Source organism: Muntiacus reevesi, chromosome 3 (assembly GCF_963930625.1).
Source record: "Muntiacus reevesi chromosome 3, mMunRee1.1, whole genome shotgun sequence".
NCBI lineage: Eukaryota > Metazoa > Chordata > Mammalia > Artiodactyla > Cervidae > Muntiacus > Muntiacus reevesi.
This window is the reverse complement of record NC_089251.1, coordinates 176,072,172-176,087,779: the sequence shown is the minus strand read 5'-3', so window position 1 is coordinate 176,087,779 and position 15,608 is coordinate 176,072,172. Positions and strand designations below refer to the sequence as shown.

The 15,608-nt window shown below is 39.6% G+C and overlaps 1 protein-coding gene across 2 annotated transcripts in view; it reads left to right on the top strand.

Moving 5' to 3' along the window:
• Positions 1-10,114: 10,114 nt before the first annotated feature.
• Positions 10,115-15,608, top strand: part of GRM1 (glutamate metabotropic receptor 1) — a 397,765-nt gene continuing 392,271 nt past the window's right edge. For both annotated transcript variants that reach the window (XM_065927760.1, XM_065927761.1), the window contains exon 1: positions 10,115-10,814. In XM_065927760.1, the coding sequence (XP_065783832.1) occupies positions 10,115-10,814 (700 nt within the window). The remainder of the gene's footprint in view (positions 10,815-15,608) is intronic.

Below are 15,608 nucleotides of genomic sequence, written 5' to 3'. Positions count from 1 at the left end.
TGTCCAGTTCTAACTGTTGATTCCTGACCTGCATACAGGTTTCTCAAGAGGCAGGTCAGGTGGTCTGGTATGCCCACATCTTTCAGAATTTTCAACAGTTTATTGTGATCCACACAGTCAAAGTCTTTTGCATAGTCAATAAAGAAGAAACAGAAAGGGATTAGATTGGTTAGTTTTCTGTGATTGTGGTTTTCATTCTTCTGCCCTCTGATGGGGAAGTGTAAGAGGTTTATGGAAGCTTCCTAATGAGAGACACTGACTGAGGGGGAAATTGGGTTTTGTTCTGATGGGCGGGGCCATGCTTAGTAAATCTTTAATCCAGTATTCTGTTGATGGGTGGAGCTGTGTTCCATCCCTGCTATTTCAGTTCAGTTCAGTTCAGTTGCTCAGTCGTGTCCAACTCTTTGCGACCCCATGAATTGCAGCATGCCAGGCCTCCTTGTTCATCACCAACTCCCTGAGTTCACTCAAACTCATCTCCATCGAATCGGTGATGCCATCCAGTCATCTCATCCTCTGTTGTCCCCTTCTCCTCCTGCCCCCAATCCCTCCCAGCATCAGGGTCTTTTCCAGTGAGTCAACTCTTCGCATGGGGTGCCCAAAGGATTGGAGTTTCAGCTTCAGCATCAGTCTCTCCAATGAACACCCAGAACAGATCTCCTTTAGGATGGACTGGTTGGATCTCCTTGTAGTCCAAGGAACTCTCAAGAGTCTTCTTCAACACCACAGTTCAAAAGCATCAATTCTTTGGCGCTCAGCTTTCTTCATAGTCCAACTCTCACATCCATACATGACCATTGGAAAAACCATAGCCTTGACTAGACAGACCTTTGTTGGTAAAGTAATGTCTCTGCTTTTTAATATGCTATCTAGGTTGGTCATAACTTTCCTTCCAAGGAGTATCTTTTAATTTCATGGCTGTAATCACGATCTGCCCAGCCACCAAACTTCTCCCCTGCTATTTACCTGAGGCCAAACTATGGTGGAGGTAATGAAGATAATTGTTAGCTTTTTTCTTTTTTTTTTCCATTTTTTTTTATTCTTTGGAGGCTAATTACTTTACAATATTGTAGTGGTTTTTGCCATACATTGACCTGAATCAGCCATGGATTTACATGTGTTCTGATTAGCTTTCTGTATTGTGGTTTTTGTTCTCTCTGCTGTGAGATTTTGGTTCTTATTTCTTCTGTCTGCCCTCTGATGGAGGAGACTAAGAGGCTTGGGTAAGCTTCCTGATGGGAGGGATTGGTGGTGGGAAAAACCACTTCTTACTCTGGTGGGCAGGGCTGTGCTCAGTAAAACTTTAATCCAATTGTCTGCTGATGGGTGAGGTCTATGGTCTCTATGATAGGGTTCCTGGCAGACTCCAAGAAGATTTCCACCAAGGGATCCCTTCCAGAAAGGCTGCTGCCAGTGCCCCCATCCCCATGGTAAGCCACTGCAGACCCACACCCCCACAAGAGACCTTCCTACACTAGCAGATAGGTCTGGTTCAGTATCTTCTGGCATCACTGCTCCTTCTCCCTGGGTCTTGGTGCACACAAGATTTTGTTTGTGCCTTCCAAGAATGGAGTTTATTTCCCCCAGTCCTGTGAAAGTCTTGTAATCAAATCCCAGTGACCTCAAGGTATTCCTAGTCCTTTTGTTGAATCTCCAGGCTAGGAAGCTTGACATGGAACTCAGAACCTTCACAATAGTGGGAGAACTTTTTTGGTAATATTGTTCTCCAGTTTGCGGGCTGCCCACCCGGTGGGTATGGAATTTGATTTTATTGTGATTCCACCCCTCCTACCGTCTTGTTGCAGCTTCTGCCTTATCTTAGAACACGAGGTATCTTTTTTGGTGAGTTCCAGTGTCCTGCTGTGGATAGCTATTCAACAGCTAGTTGCAATTTTGGTGCTCTTGCAGGAGATGAGCACATGTCTTTCTGCTCTGCCACTGTGAACCCAAAGCTGTACTCAAGTTTAATATCCAAGAGATTGTAATTTTCTTCTGGAAGCTAATGATTTTTCAGTTGCTCATACATTTTTGGAGTCATTCTTCAGAATTGCCTTTAGATAAAAAAAATTTTTTTTCTTTAGAATCACACCAGTTTTTAAATTCAAAACTTAATCATTTATTGAACAAATAATGTATTCTAGATACCCTTTTTTCAGGTTCTGGAGATTCAGTTGTAAACAGATACAGTTCTCTTCCTTCAAGGATCTTGAAGATGCCCATCAGCAGATGAATGGATAAGGAAGCTGTGGTACATATACACCATGGAATATTACTCAGCCGTTAAAAAGAATTCATTTGAATCAGTTCTAATGAGATGGATGAAACTGGAGCCCATTATACAGAGTGAGGTGAGCCAGAAAGATAAAGAACATTACAGTATACTAAGACATATATACGAAATTTAGAAAGATGGTAACGATGGCCCTATATGCAGGGCAGAAGAAGAGACACAGAAGTGCAGAACAGACTTTTGAACTCTGTGGGAGAAGGGGAGGGTGGGATGTTTCGAAAGAACAGCATGTATATTATCTGTGGTGAAACAGACCACCAGCCCAGGTGGGAGGCATGAGTCAAGTGCTCGGGCCTGTTGGGCTGGGAAGATCCAGAGGAATCGGGTGGAGAGGGAGGTGGGAGGGGGGACCGGGATGGGGAATTCGTGTAACTCTATGGCTGATTCACATCAGTGTATGACAAAACCCCCTGAAAAAAAAAAAATAATAATAATTAAAAAAAAAAAAAAAAAGATCTTGATTAGTAGTATTAAGAATTTTCATGACAATTTTCCACTTCCAGAAAATTGTCTGTATGAAAAAATGATTATTTACTATGATTAATGATTTCAGAAATAATATATTGCCATTTATTAAGAACTTTCATAACTATTCAAAAATAGTTTTAACTTCATTAGAGCTGGATTAAGTCACTGTTTTGAAAGTGACCACAGCAGTTGTGAATGAGACCAGATGAAGTGCAGATTTTTTAAAAAATCAGTAGTATTATTTCACATAAAATTGCCAAATAAGCACTTTTTAATGATTTCTCACAGAACTGGAAGCTTTCATGGATAAGTTGAATTTGACATAAGTTTTGAGGAAGGGCAAATACATGTAAAAGAAATGAAAGGTGAGTGATTTTTTTTGTGTGTGGTGTAATAAGCATGAAGGCTTCCTAGGTGGCACTAGTGGTAATGAACCTGCCTGCCAATGCAGGTAGACATAAGAAATGCAGGTTCAATCCCTGGGAGGGGCAGATCCCCTGGTGGAGGGCGTGGCAACCCACCCCGGTATTCTTGCCTGGAGAATCCCATGGAGATAGGAGTCTGGCAGGCTACAATCTATAGCGTTTCAAAGAGTCAGATGTGGCTGAAGCAACTTAACACGTATGTGTGCAAGAAGCATGAACTGAGGCATGGGAAAATGCAAGGCTTGTTTGGTTAGAAAAAGTGTGAGTAGAAGAATGGGATGAAATTTTATCAGTGGCTTTTAGCTAAGGGTCAAACCAGAATTATCTAGGGAACTTTAAAATGTATCTTATCTTTATTATTCTGATAACCCTTTGGGCATAGTTGAGCCAAAGTCGCTTTCTCTTAGGGCTTAGGGAAAGGAAGAATTGGGTATGAATAGTCTCCATGTTTGCTTCAGTGAATCTCTTCCCGAGTCAATGGCCTTTAGACATTATTATTAAGGATTTTAAACATTGTTCTGTTGGCAACTGGGCCATATTATAAGTTTTTGAGTCATGTGTTTGAAATGATAAATGCTATGTTTTAGGTAGATCAATGTTTTGATGATCTGCTGGATGGATGGCAACCATGTAGTTTTTGTTACAGTGAGATGGGAGTACAATATATTGCTGTTAAAACAGGCATAATAATTTAATTTATTGTGTTGGTGAAACTGTAGTAAGAGAAAGCCTTTTCTAATAAAAGTTTTACTGGGTCTGAAAATTCAGATGCTTTTCTTGCTTAATTGTTCAGAGTTGACTGTGAGACTGTGCAAGTAGGTTACTGCCGTTATTAGAACTGTTATAAAAGATGGCTATTTTAAGCAAATAGAACAATCACCTGTAATGTTATGCCCTCAACAGATGAAAGGCCCAAAGGAAAGGAATTCAAATTTATTATTTTTTTTTTTATTACTTAAGCGTTTTGTGAGAAGAGTCTCAGTTCAAAACTCAAGGAAAAATGAAGAAAAGTAACACTTAGCTCAATTAATATAGTCAGTTTTTATCTGTGAATTTGAGTAAAGGTAGTGTCATGAAACAATGCTCCTAATTTGATCACTAAGCTCAGGCAAGAAACAGATTCTCGGTGCCTCAATTTTTCCATCCGTAAGACTAGGATAATATGCCTGTTTTATGTGTCTCATGAGATGGTTCTGAAAATCTTTTCACATGGTTATTTTCAAATCACATAATCATAGTATTAGATAAAGTTTATTTTCTATTCATATATCTTCTTTTTACATTTATAAGATGTCTAAGTTTTATTTGATGGTGATTAACACATGCAATACAGTAATTAAAATGATTTCTTTACATTGGGAACAAATTTTAATACTTCATATGTGACAAAGTTTGTAGTATAAGTATGTTTCTAAATGATTTAATACTAATGAGGCTGGTTACTTTCATTTGAGAAACTGTAGCAAAATAATTACTCTGTCTACATTATATGAAGAATAAATTAGAAATGTCAGTAAACTGCCTGCCTTTAATCTTAAGGAAAGTCATTAAAGTGAGACGATATTTTTAGTATTCAGGGAGAATGTATCCATTTATTTATTCAGCAAATATTTTAACACCTATCATGAACCAGATGTCTGTATTATTTTAGACACTGGGAATACAGAGGGGAATAAAACAGACAGTAATTGTGGCCCTCATTGTTCTTGCAAAATAATTGTTTGCCTTATTCTCCTCAACTGTGTTTTAGTACTTTAAAAAACAATTGTTTGGACAGTTGTGGCAGAACAGCATGTGGCCAAATGTATGTTTTCCAGTCCATCCACTTTGGTCCATTGATGAGTTCTAATTACTTATGGAAGCTGATGCATTTGGTTCTATCTTTGCACAAATGGTTATAGCCTAATCTATCAGGTTAATGAAACAATTGAATATATGTAATAAATTCAACCTATTTTAGTTCTTTTAAATATTTTGTTTACTTTTTTAATCAACTGTGTTTTATAAAGTGTTTTGAATTTCTGACAGGAAAGGGTTTTATTTTACAATTTTAGTGTTTTGGAACAGAGCATGAAGTAAATGAAGACATGGCAATATCCCCTTTGATTTAAGCAACATAGATAGCTAAATAGGATAAATAAGCTGAAAATTCTAACTGGGGCTTAAATTATCTTGCTGAACCCATGAATTAAATATAAGAATATAAGAAATACCTTACAAGATCAAAGAGTTGTCCACAGAGCATGGTATTTTATCGAAAATCATGATAATAGCTCCCACAACACAGATCTACCTTCAACATCTGTTTTACTCCCTTAGTAATATATTACATACCAATAATCCACAAATAAATTTTCTACAAAGAACTTCTTTGATCCTATTTCTGTTTTCAGTCAGTACTACCTCTTCAGTAATGAGTTTATTACCTCTTGTGTATATTTCAGTTTTATATTCTAATAACTCTATAAACTTTAGTTTCCAAAATACCCATTAGCATACACAGTCAAACTTGGAATATGTGCCTTGGAATGTATGGCTTATCTCTTCCTTTCTTTCACTGTCTTTCTTTCTTTAAGCCTTGTTCTTGCTCACCTCTTACCTTTTTCATTTGAAGAGTATGAGTTTTTAACTGATTTTGTGTGGAAATTTTTACATCCTTTTGCTCATTTATTGTCTAGACCAGTTCTTTTATGATGTCCTTTATGATGGGGGGCAATGAAAATTGTGCACACATTCCTAAGGAAAGTGATCACAGTTTTGTTTTTGATAATATCTGTTTTGTTACCATATAAAGATAATGATCATTTTGTTGTCTGAATTGTTATAGCAGCACATTTAAATCATTATCTTAAGATAAGATGTTGGCTATTCTTCACTTAACATCCACTATATTTTTTATTAAACAGATTTTTCAAACCAAGTTGCTCCTAACACTTTTTGCCCTGTTATAATACAAATTACATGCTGAATATAAGATAGAACCTTACCAGCACTGAATAAATACTCATGTTGACTGTATTTCTGGATTCATATACTCTTAACATTCTCCAATAGATTAGTTATTGACCTATATTTGTTAGTTTGTGTGTAATTCATTCTTTTAGCCATTCTGTTCAGTTCTAGTAATAGAATCTTCTCTTACATGTCTCCACATATGTTACATCATGTCTTCCTTGGTAAAGTCTTAATTTCCAGAGATTAAGCATATTTGGATATGGAGCATATTTAGATCATCTTATCTTCTACTTTCTTGTACCTTCTTGACTTATTTTTATCTTTGTACCTTCTAAAGTTTTGTCTTAAATAATTAACAATACATTTAATTGATAATTTCAAATTGACACATTTGAAGTTAAAAATTTCCTTAACATCTATCATACATAGTTCATGCCTATATATAAACATTCTAGGTTAGTATTCATAAGTTGTTCTCTTTAAAATGTTTTGTTTCAGCCAAACTGAATGTATGATTTTTACTTGGACTGTATTGAGAACAATTAAGTCTGAATATTTAATTATTCCTTCAGCAGCAGAATCTTTTCTAACTTATATCAATGTGATATATTAAAAATATTTATCTTTGAGGATCACATATTTAAGCTAAATATGGACTTCCGAGCCATTGCTTTCTCTAATTCTGCAAATCATAGTTAATGGCTTGTATATGCACTGAAATCTTTGAACATTCACTGTATCTATGAAATATCCCAGGAAAGTCATGTTTAGGCTTTATGTTACTAGAATAGCCTTATCTAAAATGGAGATTAAATGACTAATAGAGGAAATAGAATATTCTGAGATATCATGAACTCCTGTGGCTTGCTCTTAATGTTGACATCTTCCTAAGGGTCCTAGTAGAGAACCATTTTACTCTATATGTGAGACAGAAACTTACTTCTTATTTTCCTTGAGGAAACATATATTTACTTCCAGAACTGAGATCTTTTAGAGCTAAAGGGTGTGTACCTGGTTCCATTCATTATTTGTGGAAAAAGAAAAAAATTCTATACTCTTTAAGTTACTTAAGGAAAATCTAGAAAAATCTGTGACTTGGAAAACAAACAGATCCAGAACAACAGAGAGCTTCTGTTCTTGACTGAAGGCATTTCCTGTCCTGCCTGTTTCGTGGAACATGCTAAAAAGAGTTTTAAAAACTGCCTCATGTGGTTTGTCACCTCCAGCCTGATATGAGCAAGGCGATTATAAAGGGACCCACGTATGCTGATCTCTCTTCTCTGCCCAGGACACAAATAGAGAGCTTTGAGCAAGAGGGGGAAGGCACATTGTCTCTTGTGTTTCTCCTCTGAAGAAGCCGGGACACATTCTGCTCAGCCAACACGTTCCCAGAGGAATGCGGTTTAACTTCCACTTTTCACACAGTAAGAAGCAACACGGTAGACCTGCCGGGAGGGTGACGGCAGCCTGAGAGGAATTTGGAGAAGTGTTTTCACTCCGGTGTTTTCATGTGACCTGACTTGCATTCTCAATTTAGTTACATCTTGACCTGGAAAATGCAGCCAAGCTTTGCCTCTCTTCATTTGACTTACCTTGATTCATGATGTGGGTACCTCTCCCTCCCCTTCTCCCACCCCCCTGCAGCCTCTTCCCCCTTTCCCTTGCAACCTACCAACAGAGCCTCTCTAGATGTCTTCACGTGCATTTACTCCATTCCCCTCAGTAGGGGTGTTACTTCCAAGGTGATAAAATGTGTTTGGGTCCCTGAAATGCATAAAAGGAGGAGCCACTGTAAAGCGGTCTAAGCGGTTCCCCACTCCTTTTGCCAAATCTGACTGTTCATATACCTGGTAGCTTCTTTAAGAACGCTCTGGTAGTAAAGGAATTAATATTCTCCACTTATTTCTGGATTTTTGTCCCCCACTTCTCCATTAAATGACTGGTTTTTATGCGTGAATAAGAGACAAGCCTTGGGTGACCTGTTTTTTTTTTTTTTTTTTTCCTTCCCTCCCCCCTCCCTCTTTTTTCCTTGCGGTAAAATACTGCTGAAGAAAGAGGGCGCCAGTGTACAGCCCAGATCGCATCCTTGCACCGTCTGGATTAGAGCTGAGGCGTCTGCGAACCGCGCGTGGCCGCGGTGCTCTGGCCCGGGGACCATAGCGCTGTCTACCCGGACTCAGGTACCTCTCAAGTCCAAATTCTTCAAGCAGACCCAGGTGAGCAGACACCTCGCGGCGGGCAAACCCACCCACTGTGGCAGAAAAAAGTCCCAATCTATGGGATTTTCCTTCTCGTCCCAGAGGCATCCTCGATTATTTCTTGCTTCTAGTCCTGCCTCCCCGGGAAGCGTCGGGACCCGTGGATGCCTGGGCTGTCGTTCTTCTTTTGCCTGCCTCACCTTCTGTGTGTGCGCTTTCTCCCCGCCTGCTCCCTTAGCTCCTTTCTCGTCCGACTCTCACCTTGAAAAAGGGAGCCGGAGAGGGACGAGAGAGAGAGCCAACTTCAGCCCCGCAGGCGGCTGAGATTTGGCGCCTCTGTCCCCGAAGCGGTAGGGTTTGAATATACCTTCAGGAGCGTTGGCTGCGAGGCGAAGAGAATGAGGATGGAGGGGTGTAGGGGAAGCGAGGAGGGTGTGTGTGTGTGTGTGTGTGTGTGTGTGTGTGTGTGTGTGTGTGTGTGTGTGTGTGTGTGTGTAAAGAAGGCAGGGAGGGGGGTCGAAAGAGAGAAGTCGAGGGTTGGCAGAGGTGGGGGTGGAGGTTAAAGAATTGCAACTGGCTGGTCATCAACCGGCCCTGCGGGAGATCGTCTCGGCAGCTTGACCAAGCACTGTCCAGGGTTCTGAAGGCTGCAGGGCTCAGCCGCCGCCGCGGGAGCAACCCGGAAGCTCCCCTCTGTTCCCTCTCTAGCAACTATGCAAAGCCAAAGGTCCTGATGAAGGGAAGTGCAGGGACCCCTCCATTCCCTCGCTGATGGGTCGCAGGAAACTAGTTACCCGACCTGTACCCTCCCCGCCCCCCCGAAAGTCTACAGTAAGATGACTTCTGGGGGATGGGGGCGATGTACCAAAATCCGACATGTGAAGACTTTACCCGGCGTTGCCTTAGTAACTAATATGGATTTCCTCAAGCTGGCAAATTTATGTTTACTATTTGGGTTGTATGTTGGGGTCTCTTCAGTCCCTCAAAGTTAAAGTAAAAGGTGCCCTCCTGGTTCGAGTTTATTTGGAAGGAGCGCTTCCACCTTCATAATGACAGAGTTTCCAAATTTCTTCTGGGGAAAAAAAGTTGATCTTTTCAAACCTGGAAAGTTCTCTAAGGTCGGAAGTCCTAGCTCCTCCTTCTTCCGCTTCCCTCTTCCCCGTCGAGTCTGTAAGCGGGAGGGTATTTGGGGACCTGGAAGGGACCTGAAGGTGCAGGCGAGGGCGGGTCGGCGGGGCTCTGCGCTTCCCAGGACGCGGGACGGAGAAAAACACGGGCAGAACGACCACCTTCCTCCTTGACCAGAGCTGTCTCTCAAGCTGTCCCTCCAGCCGATATTATGATGTCCCGCCAGCCCCCATCATGGAATGGGCTGGGCAAATAATAAACCAGCACTGACCGTAGAGCTTTAACACAGGTCCCGTGAGAAGGGAGCTTTGATTTTCTTCCTCTTTTGTCTGCAGCGTCCAGCTCACTAGAGCCAGCACGACTCCCATGGCACCCTTGTTCAGTTTACCCTGATGCACCAGTGAAGAAACGGGACTCGGATTCCTCTAGAGACGCCGCCAAGGCGTAAAGGTGGTCGTGGAGGACCAGGAGGAGGAGGCGGAGGGGAAGGAGGTGGGGGTGCAGACGCCGAAGTCCTCGGACGATTGGTATTGGCAGGCTGGACCGAGCGGTGAGAGGCAGGCGTCGGGTCCACGCTGTGAGCGCGCAGAGCCGGCTGGCTGGACCAACGCGGGCACGCGGCTGGCGGGCTGGACGGCGTCCTCAGCACAATGGTCCGGTTCCTCTTGGTTTTCTTCCCAACTCTCTTTTTGGAGATGACTCTACTCCCCAGAGGCCCCGGCAGGAAAGTGATGCTGGCGGGAGCCTCATCTCAGCGCTCCGTGGCCAGAATGGACGGAGATGTCATCATCGGGGCCCTCTTCTCAGTCCATCACCAGCCTCCGGCCGAGAAGGTGCCCGAGAGGAAGTGTGGGGAGATTAGGGAGCAGTACGGCATCCAAAGGGTGGAGGCCATGTTCCACACTTTGGATAAGATCAACGCGGACCCAGTCCTCCTGCCCAACATCACTCTGGGCAGTGAGATCCGGGATTCCTGCTGGCACTCCTCTGTGGCTCTGGAGCAGAGCATTGAGTTCATCAGGGACTCTCTGATTTCCATTCGAGATGACAGGGACGGGCTCAACCGCTGCCTGCCGGACGGTCAAACCCTCCCCCCAGGCAGGACTAAGAAGCCCATTGCGGGCGTGATCGGCCCCGGCTCCAGCTCCGTCGCCATTCAAGTACAGAATCTGCTGCAGCTCTTCGACATCCCCCAGATCGCGTACTCTGCCACCAGCATCGATCTGAGTGACAAAACTCTGTACAAATACTTCCTGAGGGTGGTCCCTTCCGATACTTTGCAGGCAAGGGCGATGCTTGACATAGTCAAGCGGTACAATTGGACCTATGTCTCCGCAGTCCACACGGAAGGTAGGCATTGCATTTGGGGAAGAAAAGTACCAAGAAAACCAGAGAATTGCACAGATGTGAGCTTGGGTTCATAGTGTTATTCCTGTTTATTTCTAGCGCCGTAGGACAGACTCTACCCTTTTCGGTACATGTCCACCCAAGCATTGCCTGGTCCTCATTCTCCTATAATAATAGTGCAGGAAAACTGTCCCCTGGTGTTTCTGGGGGTAGTAGGAACCAAAAAGACACCAAACTCTCCATGAATAGTGCCAAATTGTAGTTTCTGGTTTTACTTATTTGCTTTTCCTTGTATTCAGAGTTTATTTGCCCCTTTATACTACCCTTAAATGACTGGCTGTGGTTTTCCATGCTTAACAGACTAATCCAATATGAGAGATTAGAAAAAGAGAGAACAAACTGCTGTTGCCCTAAATTGGACTTGAAAACTTTATCTTGTCTTCAGCAGCTGAAGGTGCTTCTTTGTCCTGGCGTGCCCCCTTCTTACACATTTAAAACTTACCTGTGAATGTTGGATGAATGAGGTCATCTTCCTCAATATACTAGATACGTATTTTAAATTCTAGGGTGCCTTATAGGTACAAAGGAAAAATTAATCATTTAAATAGTATATTATTCTTTCCTACTTAATAGGAAATTTTTTCCAACTTAAAATGGTCCATATGTCCTCACTTCCCCCAAGGATTATCTTGTTTTATGAGCAATAGCACTGATGACCTCTTGGATTTGAATTTTGGTTTCTAGTTTGTTTTTTTTCTCCTAACACAATGACTTTGCTTGTTAGAATTTAAAGTTAGACAAATTATAAATTACTAACAAAATGATAGTAGATATCAGGTTTAAAATAGCTTTTAAAAGTGAAATAGATTTTACCTGAGGCTAAAAAACTTTGATGTATACAATCTTACAGACATGAATTCTTAAATAATTTCTTATATATAACTTTTCTTTACTCTTCTCACCTTACCCTATACTCATTATTGGATAAAATGAGACTTTTGAGTCATTTACTTTTAATTCCCCCAGGTTTATAGGGAAATTGAGTCCCAGGTTACAAACCAATGTGCAGGACAACTCACGTGTATATGCTGGCATATGGAAGAGAATCTTGAGGTTATTGCTGCATTCATATTTCTTAATATCAGATTATTAATATAAAGACCATAGGTATGACTTCATGTTCTTTTAACAAGGTACACAATATTGAGTCACTGGTGTGAAGTCTGATATAGAAATTAGGAAGCATTCTTACTGAAGTGGTGATATGGTTATGTTAATGAAAACTGATACTTTAAAGGGAGCAGAGTTTTTAGGAAAAACAAAAATTATGTAGAATTGTACATTATAATTTAAGACTTTAATTTTGGGGAAAAAATGTTCCTGTTGCTATATTATGACTTCTCATAACTGACTCCTGTTTCTGAATCTGGATTTTTCTTAGTGAACTTGTGTATCTCTTTTTCAGCAAAATCTTATATTACTCTTTTAAGACACAGATTTAAATTCGGATGTGAACTCATTACATTTTTTGCTTAATGTTAGTTTACTGCATTTTGTTGTTTAATATTGTTTCCTCCAGTGCTTAGATGGAACATCTTTAAAGCACAAGTTCAAAATGTCTTAATTATCAGCATTAGAGAGATCTAACAGGGAATGGCAAAATGTAGATTGAATGTGATTTATTTAATTATTTAATAGCTTTTCCTCAAATGAGCTAAATAATTGATTATAGATATTGGAAGTGTAAATTTCTTCTTCAAGAAGATGTAATACTTTATCATTTTTACAAGGTAGTTTTATTTTCTGTATTTTATTATGTCATTTTATTTGGGGAGGTAGACAATAGTAGAGAAAAGACCCCCCCTTCCACTCTTCAATATGTTTTCCAGTTATATCATTTTGCTAAAATAATTGTTTATAGTGGGTTGTTTTCTGACAACTAGAATTAACTTTTTGGAAAATTAATTGGACTTGTTTTGCCAATTTTGTTGAGGCAAGGTTGATATTAAAATTCCACCCTTGTGTTAGTTTGGATCACTTTGTTTCCTCTCTGCCTTCTGACCTGTGTTGTGTGGTAGGGCTAATGTCCCCATAGCATTAGAATAATTGATTCCAGACTGGATTGTGTTCAAAGAACAGCATCAGAGCTAACTTTGGTGTCTATTTTATTACCAAGAAATGATGGCATTCACCTGGCCTTTAATATATGATATTTTATTTCTTCTCAAAGAGAATTTATTTCCTTTCTTATTAGATATAATATCAGTGGAAGCTAAATTGCTTTTATTTTCTTCTATCTGTGAAAAAATGTAACAGCATCCTTTGAATAAGCTCCAACTGAAAATTAATTTTTTTCTGAGGCTCTGCCCTCCTGCTTCTCAGGGACTCATCGTGTACTGGCCTGCAGGCACTTTCTTGCATCATTTAGTAATTTTCCTGTCTTCAGACTGATGGGGTCACCTCCTGGTGACAGTTCTCTGTCAAAAAGCAGCTAAGACCACATATCTGTGCTGTCTTTGCCATCTGGGCACTATTCAGGAGGAAAGCTAGTTGGTCTGGATATTAGCAATTTGGAGTTTAGAAATTCTGGGACCTCCAGTGACCTTCCCCTCTCTTTTCTAAATGAGCCATTCTCTAGTCAATTTATCATCACAGTTTCTTTTACATCAGAAGTATTAGATGGCTAGATGAGTGTACCTTCATTTGTGTGGTTACTATTGATTGACTTTAAAACCATAGATGAAGCATCCTATTCTTTCAGAAGTTTTCTATCCCTCCGTTCTTTTACTTTATATACAAGTTAAGCTTGGAGATGTTTTCTGCTTTTGTTTTGTTTTATTTAGGTAGAATTCAGTCGTTCCATTCTTTTACACACTTTCAACCTTCTACCATGTCATCTGTGCCACCCTTGTCCTCTATTCATGACAACTGTCAGTTTAGCTGACTGAAAAAGAGGATCAGTTCACATGAAGTTACCTGAAATGGGCTCTCCAGAAGTCTTTTCAGGATTAGTTCCTGAGAGGCGTATATTTCAATACGCCTTTCAGGATCAAAGGAGGGCCCTGAAGCAATAGGGCCTTGTCCGCAAAGAAAAATGGAGTGTACTTTGGAACAAGCTGCTCACCTGGAATGTGTGTCTTTAAATATGCTAATCACAGAATACAAAAATAGCCCACTTCTGTGAAGACTATCTCGGCCAAGGACATTGTATTCTGTCCTTCTGATAAAATGCAGATTCCCCACCAAAAACCAAATTTATCACTTCAGAAAATTTTAGAAAACAATACTTAAAAAATATCCCAGTTGATTAAATTCAAAGCTTTGTGTGAGTCCGATAAAGAATGTTCTAATAAAGAATATTAGCTTCAGAAAGTTATTCTTTTGGATTGATTACATTTCATTTCTCCTAATATTTTGTCTCAGAGTGTCAGGGGAGTATTGATGTGGTAAGGGATTTAGTGATGCTGCTCTTCCCTTTTGGTTACAGTTATGTTTTTACTGTGGTGCACTTTTTTGGACGTTTGCTTACACTTAGTATAAGATTTGCCTTTTTGGGTTTCTTTTCAAAATCTGATCTTTTTAGAAGTTTTTCTCTACTTGATATAAAACACTCTAAAATTCTAATGGCATCAGAAAAAAATCCTCATAAATCATAAGAACATCAGTTAACTGTTACTTTAGCTAATGCAATGACCTACAAGAATTTTATTTTTACTAAATATTGTATTTCCTATCTATACACCAGCAACTTTCTTTATACCTTTCTTATCTTGGTTCCAACCTATTTCACTGTTAAGTCACCTTAATAAATGCTCTATTTTATCACAAAATAAGGAGTACAATGCCTTAAAAAGTTATTTAGGCCGACCAACTAAAGAATCTTAAAACACCACTATTATATTTTTGCCAAAAAGTGCTCTAAGTTTCCTAGTTGTGACTGGGATTTCTAATGAGAGTTGAAGAATGATATACGACTTAAATTCATAGTCAGAGTTTCACCCATTAGAAATTAGCAGTAGACATTTCTGTCAACTACTGGGAATTATCCAAACCAAATTTCTCTTCCATGACATATTTGGTGTTAATGAACTCTCTCTGTTTTATGCATAGCTCACCAGTTCCTTCACTTATACATTTAAATTTTAGTTCCATTACTGACATAGATAACTCAAGTAGTTCTTAGATAAGTTATAATCCAAAAGTCATTTTAAAAAATATGTGCTGCTACTAGGCCACATCTCCTTTCTTTTATGTTTGAAGAATTTTTAATAATATTATTATTATTCTAAGAGTAAGACTTTGTTTTTGTTTCCTTTAAATGTAACATTTTTAGCTTAAATCTGCCTTATCAATAAGTTCTGGAATTTTTTAAAAATTTAATACATCTTAGCATCCCAGCTTTGTCATGATTTGACTATGTATGTTAAAGCTGAGTGAGAGAGAGTTAAATGCAAATCTCCATAGCCCTTCACCAGCATACTGCTCTGGTGGCCCCTCAGTCTGTTATGAATGCCCTTGACAGTAAGTTTTTTTTATTCCATGCTATACCACTTTATAAAATAAATAAATAGCTTAAAAGTAGGAAAATCATCACAGCACATTTATAATTTGAATAAAAAATTTACTATACCAAAAACTTTTATAAGATATTTGAACACTTGATTTCAGTTACTGAGTTCTTTGCACTCTAGAAAGGGATTATGGTTTGAGCCCATGTAAAATGAGTAACAGCAAAGTATTGGTATAGACATTTAGAAACATGAGTTTATATGTGTTTACGGAACACTGAGAGAAAAT